The sequence below is a fragment of the Hippoglossus stenolepis genome, chromosome 4 (assembly GCF_022539355.2).
Source record: "Hippoglossus stenolepis isolate QCI-W04-F060 chromosome 4, HSTE1.2, whole genome shotgun sequence".
Taxonomy (NCBI): domain Eukaryota; kingdom Metazoa; phylum Chordata; class Actinopteri; order Pleuronectiformes; family Pleuronectidae; genus Hippoglossus; species Hippoglossus stenolepis.
Genome location: NC_061486.1, coordinates 24780940 through 24795414, shown reverse-complemented (window position 1 = coordinate 24795414; position 14475 = coordinate 24780940). Strand labels below are relative to the sequence as shown.

The 14475-nt window shown below is 38.3% G+C and overlaps 1 protein-coding gene across 1 annotated transcript; it reads left to right on the top strand.

Moving 5' to 3' along the window:
- Nucleotides 1–8411: 8411 nt before the first annotated feature.
- On the top strand, nucleotides 8412–12503 carry si:dkey-243k1.3 (endonuclease domain-containing 1 protein-like). The gene is made up of 5 exons (XM_035154885.2): nucleotides 8412–8526; nucleotides 8632–8732; nucleotides 9603–9717; nucleotides 9924–10080; nucleotides 11894–12503. Exons 1-5 carry the CDS (start codon nucleotides 8449–8451, stop codon nucleotides 12283–12285), a joined length of 843 nt encoding a protein of 280 aa, XP_035010776.1. The 5' UTR covers nucleotides 8412–8448; the 3' UTR covers nucleotides 12286–12503.
- Nucleotides 12504–14475: the final 1972 nt, after the last annotated feature.

The following is a 14475-nucleotide window of genomic DNA, read 5'->3' as shown; positions in this document are numbered from 1 at the left end:
CTCGACTCATTTTTTTCCATTAAAAAGATGAGATTGAAAAATGACCTCTACCTTTGTGTTATGTGTCATTGTGTGTGTGTGCGTGTGTGTGTCTGCAAGTGTGCATGCATTTGTTTTTGTCCCTGTGGTATAAATCACTGAATATTTGTGTGTTTTTTGGACAGCAGTCAGTCTGCTCGTCTGCTTGTCTGAATCGTTGCCAACTAGGCCAGTTTACCAGTCAGTTAAAAAAAAATGTGCAGGACATTCTAGCCCACACAATCCTTCCCACACATTCAGTTGTATTTGCAGACCAACACCAGCCATTGTTTCCTCTTTTTACTGTGCAGATAACAACCTATCAAAGCAGCATGTTCAAAGTCAGTTTTCAAACCTGAATTACCAATTATCATTTCCAATTTTGCACTTTGCAGTTGAAACACGTCTATCGGAACCCCTCTGTTTTCTTTTTTACAGTGCACTCCGAAAACATACATTTCATTTGAATAAAAGAACAAATTGACAAAGAATTTCCAAAAGATTAAGGGACAGTATTGTTTTGCTCCTTTAGCTGCCTTGGGAAATTGGGAATGGGGGGTGGGGGGACAATGGAGGTCCATTGTCCACAATTGTTTTTGAACAACACTGCAGAAGAATACACTTTGCTATTCAGGGCAGGTACAGTTTTTGCTATTTGTGATGTATTCCTGGAGATGAGGCATTCATCATAGCTGCTGTGTTGGCCAGACCTGGCTGAGCAACAGCAGCAGGGTGAAGTCAAGCTGATCAACAATTCCATTTTTTCCTGCTTCCTTCCAGACGCCAGAAAACCAAAAACCAGTGCACACGTTGCTCCTTGGGGAGATATAGGTATTTTTAACAATATGCTCAAAAAACACACACACTTCCTCCATCCATCCTTTGGCAGAACTCCAACCTTATCCAAAATCCACACACACACACACACACACACACACACACACACACACACACACACACACACACACACACACACACACACACACACACGCATGCACACAACATACACTACAGGCACGTTTACACACATACTGTAGGCTGCATGCACACACACACATACACAGCCTGCAGCCCCCATCTTCTTATGGGCTTCATTACTCTGACCCCAGTCTCCCTTACATCTGTGTATGTGTGTGTGTGTGTTTCAATACCCATTAAAATATATGTATGTATATTTGTGTGTGTGTTTATGTTTGTGCATTTGTGTGCATGGGCATGGACGTGTATACTGTATGTCAGTGTTTGAATACTGTACTGTATGTTTGTGTGTGTGTGTGTGTGTGTGTGTGTGTGTGTGTGTGTGTGTGTGTGTGTGTGTGTGTGTGTGTGTGTGCGTGTGTGTGTGTGTGTGTGTGTGTGTGTGTGTGTGTGTGCGTGCGTGCGTGTCCATGTGTGTGTATGACTTCCCAGCCAATTACCACATCTACCAGACACACTGAGACTGCCTGGGCCCTGCCAGCCAATCAGAGAGGGGCTGCGCACTGCCGGGCCGGAGGCGGTTGCTATGGAAACCAGGAGGCCTGTTTGTATGGTGGCTGATGGAAGAGTGATGGATTACAGTAATAGGATGGAGGGAGGTAAGGAAGGAGGAAGAAAGGGAAGAAGGAAAGAGGGAAAGAGGGAGGACTGAGGAAGGTATAGGAGGTGGTGACAATGGGAGGAAGAAAGGAACAGCGAGAGAGAAAGAGAAAATTAGGGGAGGGGGGAAGGGAGGCGACCAGGGGAGGTGTGGAGGAGGATGGAAGGGGGAGAGAGACTCATACATAAAGATATTGAAAATGTATGAATGCATCTGAAATGAAGCGACTTAAAAAGATGGAAAAAAAGAAGGAGAGAAATGATAAAGGGGAAGTGGGGGAAGAGAGGGGGGGGGCTCGCTGTAAATGGGGGTTGGCGAATTGAAGTCCTCTCTTTCCTTCGTCTGTCGGGGCTGAGATGGGCGTCTGGCCATCTGTCCTTGGAGAAGATGGAGAGGTAAGTGTGTGGAAAGTTGCAGTCTCACCTTTGTGCATCCTCAGCAGCACTGCAGTCAGTCTGTACCAGAACCACCTCAGTGTTTCCACCCAGTCTCAGAAAGCTGCTCCAACTCAAACTGTCCTGTGAGGGCTGAGATAATGCACGGCAATAAGTCCCATGGAATCTTACAGCTGTGCATGTTTTGACAACTTGATAAGTTAGCCGTGAGCAGGGTTAAACCCAATTAGAAGGAGACTACGTGTATCATTTCAGCGTAGGATGACCGATTCCTTTTTGTACAAATAGAAAAAAAACTGAAAAGTGAACAGTTTAATTATTAATCCTAATATTGTGTTGACATTAGCTTTCCTGCATTGATCCAAACCCTTTTTACATCCGACATAGACATTGTGTTGTCACCACTGTACGTTTGCTTGTCTTTCAGTTGGCTGCATTGAGAAAAAAACAAACACTGGACGGATTACCATGAAACAAGGAATGTGGAATAGCACTTTCTTTAATATTGTGAGATAGGGCTGTTTTTTGACGTTTTCACTGATTCCCCAGGTAATAATTGATGGATCTTGATGAATGAATCAGGCATGCTTAGGGGACTGATATCTGTAAGTGTGAAATTTGGTGCAGCTTGATTGAATTTAAGCGGGCTAATGGGCCTTGGTGGAGGTATGTGCTCTGCTGGGGGACATTAAGTTTCTCTTTTCTTCTAACCTCATTTGACTCAAAATTTAGCGAGGCGATGAAGTAGTAACTCTCCCCTTTGCAACAAACTGATCCTTTCATAAAGGTGACAAAAGGTGGAATTGACCAAAAGGCATAAATATGAATTGTTTAATGTTTGTTATATATGGGTGATACATTTATCTGCCAAATGAGTCTTCACATACAAATACTTACAGTATGTTGCCATAACTTATGTTTGAGGTCAATTAGACAACTGTTTTTTGCTTGTTACCCCTTAAAATGAAGGACATTTGTGTGTAATTTTCACTGGTTGTCACATGTTCATCTGTTTCATTTGCATTATTATAAAATTGCCCAGTAATCCTCAAGAAAAATACAAAAAGAAAAAGACAGAAATAAGAATACAATGGTGTTGTTCTCCCTTCAGGGTACATTTAGTAGGTTTTCAATCTTTTACATGATCTTCCTTAGCAGATATGATGTTTACTTCTCAGTCAATGAGAACAAAAAGTTCTTTAATGACCCAAGACAAACTCAAACTACAAAATAATCACAAATGATCAACTCAATGTAATGAGGAAGATCACCTGATATGATCAAAAGCTCCAGCCACCAAGTGGACCTTGGACCTCGACATTGTTTGCGTACCTTTGTTTTCATGGTCAATATCTGAAACAGAAATTAAACCTCAATGTTCACCTCATCAAACCCCAGATTGGAACTCTAGGATTAGACCACAGAGAGGTCAAAATGAAAAAATCTTCAACTACGGAAAATAAACTTATTTAGGGTTCTGGAGGAAAGTGTTGTATCAAATGTTGTCAATGTCACAGTGCATGTGAAAATCTATTTAAACATGTTTTGCAGGGTCACTGAGAACCCAAACATGAGAAACACTATCCTGATATATTTTGTCAGTTCAAAATCATGTTCATATGCAATTCCGAAGAATTAGCTAAATTTCTACATTAAGTATTAATATTAATAAAGCAAGTTAAGTGTTTTTTTGAGTTGATAAAGCGATCGCTTCAAGATGCCTAGTGTTAATCCAAATAACAAAACTAGAAGGCCACTGAGAGACCACTCCGCCAAGGCCCGACAGTCTCCTTATGAAAACACATCTATATTCACTAGATCTGGATTTTTATTTGATCTGCACCAAATAGCACCAAATAATAAATATCCCTCCCGTAAACATGAACGATTTTTTTCGTGATGATCCATGAATTATTCTCAGAGAAATCAGTGAAAATAATGAAAAATAAATCCTGGATCCGCACCAATATTTGATGAGTTCTTCCTTCACCCATACCATGTGCTTCCACCAAGATTAGTGATAATCACTCCAGTGGTTTTTTTGTAACCCTGCTAACCATCTGCAGGGTAACAATGCAGACGAAAACCTCCTTGGTGGAATACAAACGTCCTCAAACCTTACACGGACTAATTCAAAAGCTGACTACTTCACATAATCACACCATAACCTTCATTATCCATGTTGGATCTGTATAACCTGAGAGCCCAAAGGCAATTAACAATCAAATCAAATGAATCAATTAGCCAGTTAATCAAGTGACCAGGACCAATGTTAATCAAAGCATGTGGAGTCAGAAGAGGTTTGTGTACAATAGGCGAATTGAGAATATTGCTCACATGTCTAATTCAACATGTAAGCAGTGATTTTAGTTTTGTGCTCGACAGTTTTCCTGCTGAACCACACTCAGTTCTCTCTCGCTGACAGACAGGGAGTGAAGATGCTTTGGAGGCAGGGATTAGGCTAAATCTGTGTCTGGGGAACCCGACTCCACAAAGCTCCATTCAAGTCAATTAAAGATGTCCACTCACATTAACTTCTGGGCCAAATTCAAAAACACACCAAAGTCATTGGTTAAAATCCATCACATTTCTGTGTCATTTACTGTCATCTTTAATGATTATCTGCCACAATTTGCACTTTTGTGTTCTACGGCTTTGAAGCCGAAAGCGTAATTTACTTGTTTTTTTAGTTTTGAGGACACAGCCTATCAATGATCGTCAGTTTGCAGGACGGATATTTTCCAGGTGGTTCTGCAGTGCAACAGTATTCAAAAGAAACAGGTGAACTTGAAATCATAAATCAACACTGCAACCTAGAGGCAGACTACTGCAACAACATCTGCTGCTTTTTGCTGCAAAAATCAATCAAATGCAAAATAGAGTAAAGGAGAGGAGTTCATTTCCTAAAAATTTAATCTAGACTCTGATTTTATATATATATATATATTAGTTTGAATTTGCACACTTTCAGTGATAAATTTTACTAACTTGTCTATCAAAAACTTCAGCCCATTTAATAATGATCATCTGACTCCATACTTTGTCCTTTTTTCCCTCTCTATGTGTTTACACTATTTACATCTTAAATTAGATAGAAAGCCAAACAGTACGGCTCATTAACAGCTGCATTTGTTTATTTCCCCTAACAATAAAGCAATTACACTGGGCAAACACAATTATAACACTGTGTAGTGTCTTCCAGTTCATGTACTGCTGTGAGATTTACATGTTTGGTTAATGTGAAAAATGAATGCTGGCAGAGTAATGGGAAAACACAAGGCTGATTAAATAAAGCCTGAGTCTTTATCTTATTCCTGATGTTTTCAATGTGTTCTCTGGCATCCACCAGCCGTCTTGGCATTTTTCCAATTCAGTTTTAGTCAACCTTTAGTTTCCTCTATTTGACTTTAATGATTTTTTTTAACTTAATTGATGAGTGAACCTATAATCAGATTTTTACTTGAGTTGGCTTTTTAGGAGCCAGCTCCAGCTTGTGGCAGTGATTTAATTGAATTTACAAGAACTTACCTTCTCAGACTGATTTAAACACTGAATCGATTTATTGCAAGGTTATGACAGTAGTCACTTTTTATTTCCAGAGTTTACTTACTTAAGTGTCAGGGCAACAGAGCTGACACAACTCAACTAAATGTTAAAGTCAAGTGTTGCTGGAATTTTGTCTCACAACGAACCAACTAAATATCATTAATAATCACAATCATTGATCAAATATTAAGGATGAACCATTTTAATTTTATCAAATGCACAAACATCTCAGAAATGACCAAAAACATTCTTCAAAAGCACTTTTTCAAAGTATAATGTTATGTTTTCCCTGTCGACTCCCAAGAGATTGAGTAATCGAAATAACTGAGTACATTTACTCAAGTATTGTATTTGTTTGTATTGTACTGCACAATTTTTTTAGGTACTTGTACTTGTATTTAAATTTGTGCCACTTCATCCGATTGGACTACTTTTTTAAATGATTTATTTTCTGTAAGAAATATCAGTTGGTTTCATTGTAATGACTGTTCAGGTTCAAAGATGCAAAGCTCAACTTTGTCTTTTCTATTTTCTGCCCTGTTAATAGTAGTTAAAGTCATTGCTTTAGCTTTACCAGCTACAGTGGGGACATACTACGAACACATTAATGCACGATCAAACATTCTAATCATCTAAAATATAACAATGACATTATATTATATTCAAAGAAGCTATTGTTCTGCAGTAAAGATACTTTTAATTTTAATACTTAGAGAACATTTTGCTTGTAAAACTTCAATGCTTTTATACAGAAAAATAATGACCCATTCTGTTCGGTTAATTTTCATTGTACCTGTACTTCACCCTTGAATTTCTCTAGAATTAAATAATCTCTGTCAAAGAAAAGGAGTTCTTGATTTACAAATTGGACACTTTGACCTTAGAAATAGTAGTAACAATAGAATCCCCTGCTTTGTAGGCTATTGAAACTTCAACATTTTGAGATGGATGGTTTTATGTGAAAATATAAAAATGTTGGTTATGAGACATTTCAGGATTTGTAATCATAGTCATTTATATTTCGCTGGTAAATTTCTGTATCATCCCAGAGTTAATATTGCAATTTCTAAAACCATTTAAAAACATTTGTAAAATTGTCTGTCCAATTGTTTTGACTGTAGATAAGAACATCAAAAATTCAATTCAATTCAATTCAATTCAATTCAATTCAATTCAATTCAATTCAATTCAATTCAATTCAATTCAATCCAATTCAATTCAATTCAATTCAATTCAATTCAATTTTATTTGTATAACGTCATATTAAGACATACATAATCTCAAGGCACTTCACATAGTAAGGCCGAAACCAGACAGTATTATAGAGTTTAAGCAAACACTTTTCGACATTGGAGAGAAAAAACTCCCCCATAACAGAAGGAAGCTTCGTGAACCAGACTTTGTGTGGGCGGCCATCTGCCTCGACCGGTTGGGGTGAGAGGTGAGAAACGGGGGAGAGAGGAGAGGTGAGGGAGCAGGTTATGGGAGTGTAACTTAGAAAGTGGGAGAAGCCCATATGTTAGGTTTGCACACAGTGTGTACCTTGATCGTGGGAAAAACAACACATGAACCCATATCTCAGTGTAACCCGAGCAAAAAGGTGCTGTGACTCAGTTTGCCTGTTGCACATGTTTTAAACACGCCAGCAGAAGATGTTGATATCGAATAAAAGGAATGAACATCAGAGAGTTTTGCCGCATTAAAAGTCACTGATGCAAATACGGTTTAAATGCATTAAAACATATTTACCTCACAATTATTATGAAGCTGTTGCTCCAGGTCTGAGTTACAGTGACTGTGCAAAAGGAAGCAGACATAAAATAAACAGTTCCTCGTTATACAGTGTGAGTCAAACATGAATTTACAGCAGGATTGTAAACTAGTGGTGGAAGAAATATCAAATCTTATAAGTATCAATGCCACAGTGTAGAAATATTATTATTATTATCATGTGATCAAAATTTTAGAAAAGAAGAACATTTTCATCAAATTACTGTGTGTGTACTACTTATTCTGAATGTTTTATTTACAGAATAATGCATATTTTATTTTTGGATTATAGTTATAATAAATTAATGTGTGGATTTTCAATATATTATATACTACTCAAAAGCTAACTCGATTAGCAGATCAATTGAGGCATATCTTAGTTTCTTATAGTTTATTTCTTATCCCTTTTAAATGTATAGTTTATATATTATTATATGTAATATTTATAATAATCATAACAATAATAATAACAATGATCATTATTATTATGAATAATAATAAACTAAACTAAATAATAAGAAATAAGAATATAAAGAATATATTAAATTATATTACATTATATTATATTATATTATTAATCTGAATATGGAAAGTAAAGAGTAACTACAGTAATCAAATAACTGTTGTGGAGTTTGCCTCTGATTCGTCGTGGAGAAGATGTATAAAGTAGCTGAAAATGGAAACACACAACTAAAAGTATCTCAATTTGTACTTAAGAACAGTGTATATATATATATATATATATACAGGATATTGTCTCACATCAATCCCATATTCCGCTCGCTCTTGCACATTCAAAGCACCACACCTGATTCAGGGTCATCCCGCACAAATGTCACGTGTCGACATACAGGCGTGCAAATAAAAACAGCGGACAAATAAGGTGAAAGGTGAGGAGAAGTCACATATAAAAGCCCCTTCCTGCTCAGGGCAGCGTGTGGCAGCAGACTGGTGCACCGGCAGGTGAGTGGAAATACACACATGCAAACACACACTGCAAACAAGCTGACCCCCCTTCCATGTGAGGGCCTACAGGCTTCTACCGTGGACCAACGCACTGTAAAATGAATTTGTCCTGTTTTGTTTCATTTGACTCAAGGGGGCAGTCGAGAATCCCTGATACCTAAAGTTTAGTCCACAATGCAGAGCTTGGTACCTTTGTGTGCTCTCCTCCTCTTCCTCTTCTCTGTCCGTGCTGATGTTGTGGGACGTTTTGAGGTTGGTGACCTCAGTTTATTTATTGGACACACATTTGTGTCCATTTGTGTGTGTTGTGATGGTGATTCAATCAGGGGCTTGTCTCATTTTGTCATTCTGACCCAGGATGAACCAGAATGTATGAAGTACTTCTATAAAGAGAAGGTGCCAGAGTGGGGGGCTTCTACTCCTGGGGCGGCCCGTCTCTGTCATCGCTTTGTCAACAGGTAAATAAACTTAAGTTACATGATAGGTTTAAGTCAAACTTACATCTTTAAACAATACGTTTGGAGTTTAGGATAACAAGCTATCCCCAGATAATAAATACATCTATTTATGTTTATTTATTTATCAGATCTGTTTCCCTGTATAACAAAACATTGTTTCCTGCTATGATGATAAGAGTTGAAACATAGTATAACATTATGAGACAGACCAACAGAGTAGAGTGCTCCTGTTAATTTATTATCATTAGTTGGAGAAAAAATATAATTTGTAAGTTTTAGTAAAGCTGTAGTTGTGGAGTGATTTGTTCGAAAACCAGATTGAAAAGGTGATAAAATGTTATTATGAATTAGACAGTATGATAGTTAATTATAAATTAGCTTCTCAAAAGTGTTTGGATTGAAATTGATCTATAGTTATTGAGTTCCAGTGCATCCTGACCTTTATGCAAGGGACTGACGCGTGAACATTTCCACATGACAGGTATTTCACAACTGGACAATGACATATGAAAGAGTTCACAGAGAGGGTACATACCAATATGGGTATTTCAATCCAATCCCATCTAACCCAGGAACCCTGGGTAAATAAGGGTAAAACACAGGTAAATAAGGGTTGGAAAGTGGAACTAAGAAATGACACTACAGTAAAACACAGCACCATACACAACTTGACTTTGCTCAGGAAGATGTGCATATGCTTGGTTTCTTGTCTAATTCATCTTTTCATTCACTTTCAACTGATCATTTGAATCTTGGACATTTGCTAAAATCTTGTCAGTTGATATTTTTAGTGTAAATGTTTCTTTGGCTCTAATTTTCTAGAGCAATGCATCTGATGTCTTAATTATCCACTTCATCTCTCTCTATCAGGTACCACTTTGCCACACTCTATGACACCAACCATCGCATTGCTGTCTACGCTGCCTATCAGTTCCAGCCCAGCAATGGAGGAGGCAGGGAGAAGAGGTGGTTTGTAGAGCCTCAGGTTGGTGTGTTCATACTTTGTGTGAATCTACTAATGTGTTAAAAATTCATCCTCACCACAATTTGTTATACATATTAAGTAGGGAGCACATGCATATACATAATGCATAAATAAAGAATCTATATTTTTTTGTACAAGGATATCATACATAAGCTGTGCTTGCATTTGGCAATTGGTGTGTTTAAAGGTTAGTTTTTGCCTTTCAGCTGGTTAACTTGTCCTGGCAAGCTGAGATGAAGGATGGCTACTGGCTGGGGAAGGACCACCCTGGGGTCTACCTGGGAGAGAGACAGGCTCTGAATGAAGACTACACACACTCTGGCTTCGACCGGGGTCACCTTAACCCCAACGGACACCATGCAGGTAGGAGGGGTTTGTTTGGAGCACCAAAAATGTCAAGTTCAACAGTGTTGATGGAGAACTCGGATACATGTGTTTCTTTATTGCTTTAAATCCATCGTGCTTATCACTTAAATCACGATGTGATTTGTTCAGTGATGTCAAATAAAGAAACATTTTCAGTAATCCTCCCAACGTTAGCATGGCCTGCAGCTAATACCCTCTTAGTGTAGATATTCATTCATAAGTAATATTGTTTACTGTGAGATGGTTATGTTGAATTTAGCCAGTGAGACGTTTAATGTCTCCACATGCTGCGAGAATGGTCAACAGAGAAAGAGCAACACACATGAAGTATTTATTCCATGCCATGGATCTGCCACACTTATAACTTTTAACATAAAAGGTTTGAATGGTTTCTTAGAAGGAGATACATCACTAAAGAGGCAATAAATTATCTTAGCACAGCTGCATGTCCGCAGTGACCTTGACCTCTATACTTAAATCATCTTGCATGATACAAAGCCATGTCCGTAATGACATATGTGACCCTAAACATGCCCAAAGTAAGATCATGCTATGAATAGTTGCTGGAAAATATCCACAACACTGTGTTTTACTCTGATTCCACTGGCAATGACAAATGTGTCATATCATTCCAATGTATCTTAACTTAATCTTCACAGTTTAATTTAGCTCATGTTACACAAAAGAATAAATATAGAGCAGATACTATGCCAGAAGACATTTGCAGATACTTACTCATAACTACTGCTGTTTTATATCCTCTGCAAGGTAAGAACTGTTAGGTTAGGTTAGGTTTCTTTATTAGTACCCAAGGATAAATTTGTTGTGCAGACAGGGAACAGAAATCCTTGGAAACAGACCACAATACAACATTAGTTAAAAAGAGGACATCACAACCTTATCAATTCATAAAAATAAAACACTCACAACAGACATCAACACAATACAGCAGACAGCACCGAACATAGTACAGCCATGAGTCACGACAAGTGCTTAACCACCCCCTCCCCATAGGCACCCAATGCTCCTACAGGAGCCTGGAGTGCTAAACGTGCTACAAATGAGGTGCATCCCTCGTACCTATTTGTTAAGAAGCACAATCGCTGCAGGTACAAAGCTCTGTCTGCAGCACTTGGTTCGATCCTTAGGAGCCACATAACGACGGCCAGAGCGGAGGAGCTGGAACTCGCTATTTAAAGGGTGAAAACAATCCCAAAGAACGGAGTTGGCCTTGCATTTAATCTGAGTGGAGTTAAGCACCAAGAGGTGGAGTTGAGACTCGCCTATAAGCCTACTAGCCCACTTTATTATTTGGTTGAGGGCGATTTTGTCCTGCAGAGACAGGCTACCAAACCAAGACACAAGGGAAAAAGACAACACAGATTCCATAAAAGCTCGATAAAAGAGGCTCAGCATGGTTACGTCAATGTTAAAACGGGACAATTTTCTAAGGCACCTTTTTTCAAACTGCCTCGCAGTTGTTACTAAAGGTTAGTTTAGAATCAATGACTGTCCCAAGATATTTATAATTTTCAACATACTCCACAGGCTGGCCTTTGATTATTGTTGAATCATGGGTGGGAGCACGCTGGATGAATTACTGTGTGTTTTTCGCAGTGAAATTATAAATAATTATTGTGTAAGGTTGTTTTTATCTCAAAATGAATATTTTTCAACATCAAATTATTTCCCAATCAGCATTCATTTAATATTTATCCTTGAGGAATGAGACACATCTTTCACTCTTTATCCCTTATGCATCACTTCTTCTTGCATAATCAACTGGAACTCTCATCCCTCTCTTTTACAGTCCCTGGCCGCAACGCCACTTTCACCCTGACCAATGTGGTTCCCCAGAACCCCAAGCTGAACCAGAATGCCTGGAGGATCCACGAGTCCAAGCTCAACGACCTTTTCCGCAGCAACTGCTCTCAGGCCTATGTGCTGGTAGGTGCTGTTCCCTCAGCAGACAACTGGATTGTGAAAAACAACATAAAGCGTGTGAACATCCCAGACTACCTGTGGAATGCCTACTGCTGTGTTGACAACAATGGGAGGCCCCTGCAGAGCGGTGCTGCCACAGCGAGGAACACAGAGGACAACTGGGTGGAGAATCTCTCTCTGGATGAGCTGGGAGAATTCCTCCAGCAGTCCTCCAATCAGCCAGTAGGGGAGCTGTTTTACAATAATTGCAGGGCTTGAAAGAAGGGATGATGAGAAGAGAACTAAAGGTGCCATTTCCCATTAATCTCTACATTAGATTTGTACAACTGCCCAATGCTGTTTTTGGTATCGATCTTATTGTGGTAACACGGTAAGAAAAAAATGTACTTTGACACTGGTGTCAACATGGTGTATCTTATCATTTAACAGCAACACTAATGCATCCACAATCAATAAATGAAAATGAGTTGCAGAGGGATGAAGTGACTGTTTATTGTTGTGTTTTTATTATTAGTAAAGGAAAATATCAATATAAGCAAGTGAAAAAAAAAATCAAGTGTCTGTTTTATTAAAAGACCCTGAAGTGTTTTCTAAATAATTATAATCAAAAAATTATTTTCAAAACAAAAGTTTCAAAGTGCTTTCACAAGATATATAGATAAAAGCAAATGAAAAACACTTTAAGTGTCAATCAATCATTTATCAAGAGAAGTGAAGTAAACGAAAGAAAAAAGAGAGAAAGAAAGAAAGAAAAATACAATATAAAGTAAAAAATTAAATATGACCGAAACAATAATAAATAATGTTACAGACGAGTGCAAATTCTTCACTGCTTACTTTAGAATTATTCAATATTTTAAGGTCAAGGGCTCAATAGATTTGTGACAAAGTGCTGTTTATAGCTTTGCTTGGCTCAAACGGGATAGTCTACAATGCCAAGTTCCCAGAATGTGGTAAAACAACAATACAACTGCCCAAAGCTTGTGGTATGATGCCAAGTTGCGCTGACTGCCTCTTGTCCCTATGAAATTTTATTACCAAATACTGGTGTCCTCATTTGTTTGTCGTTGGCAGAGGTAAGTACTTCTTTTAAAGAAGAGAGCAAGGTGGATTATCTTCCCCACAGCCACAAGATAGTGAACATCAACCCTCATTTGCCTCTAATTTACCTGTAGGATAAACCTAATCTCTGCTCAACCACATATGCCTACATTCAAATGCAATGTCACTTTAGTTCATGACTACTTTCCCCTGTGTTATGGTTGATGGAAGACATTTAAAACTAACCAGCAATTTAACATTGACAATATCAAATGTGTAATGCAAAAGCACGTTGCATAAAGTTTTCCGTATGTAGGGTTTTGAGATACAAGTGTCTTTCCATCATGATCTTTCAAGCGGTGTTACATTTTGCTATGTTTTATTTTTATTTTTAAATAGACCAGGTGTTAGCCACAAAGAACCTGCTCCTTTACATCCCTGAGAGTGTTGTAATGTGAAAGGTTTTTACTTGTGATGTAGAAGCACCTAAGTAGTTATGCAGAAGCAAACAGAAGTAGTTACCTAAATGTTAACAACATAGTAAGGACATACTAAAAGCTAAATCAGAGAAACATGTCTCTCTTCATCTTAAAATATAATTTTCTGCTCCTTACAGGGCCTCATAGAAAACAATGTTTTTTTTATCAAATGGACTTCATGAATACATAGTGCTTATGAATGTAATTATGGTAAAGACTCTTAAGGCTCCTCCAGCCCCAGACGCACTGCATGTCAGTTGGGTCTACATACTTGATGTGAGGCCAAATATTGTTGACAGTGTGAACTGTACACAACAACAAACATGTTGTTTGTTTTAGTATTGGCCCTCTCTAGTGAAGGGACCCCTGTGGTTTTATGAACTAAATTAATAGTGTGGTAATATCTGTGTGTTTTTGTTTTGTTGTCACTTAAAAGGTCAAATGGGGCCCAAATGGATTTTTTATCAGCCCTATCAGGTTAATCTCACCATCAGTTTACACAACTGTGAATATGTAAAAACAATGCAGAGAAACCAAGCAGATAAAGAAATTCATGACTAGCTTCTGCTCATGTACTGAGCATGCAAAGCTATCTGAACCAAGACCTCTGACCCCTCCACCTTTTAGTCAGGGGTAGATGAGCCCACCTCTTCAGCATGTCGGTGAGGATGGGCAGCCCTGTATGCAGGAGAAGCAGCCATTAACCTCTATGTCTGAAGAGCTGGCTCAATCCATGGCCTGTTTAATGGGTTCCTCCGTAAAGCAAAGCAGTATAGGTAGGGAGGAAATGGAAGGTGTCTTTCATGGCCTAGCAACTCTCACTAATTGCCCTCAACAGGTTCAGTTTGTTCAGGATTTTGTTTCCTGAAACCTGTTACAACTGATCCACTCTTCTGTTTAACATAAAAAGAGTTGCAATGTTACCACA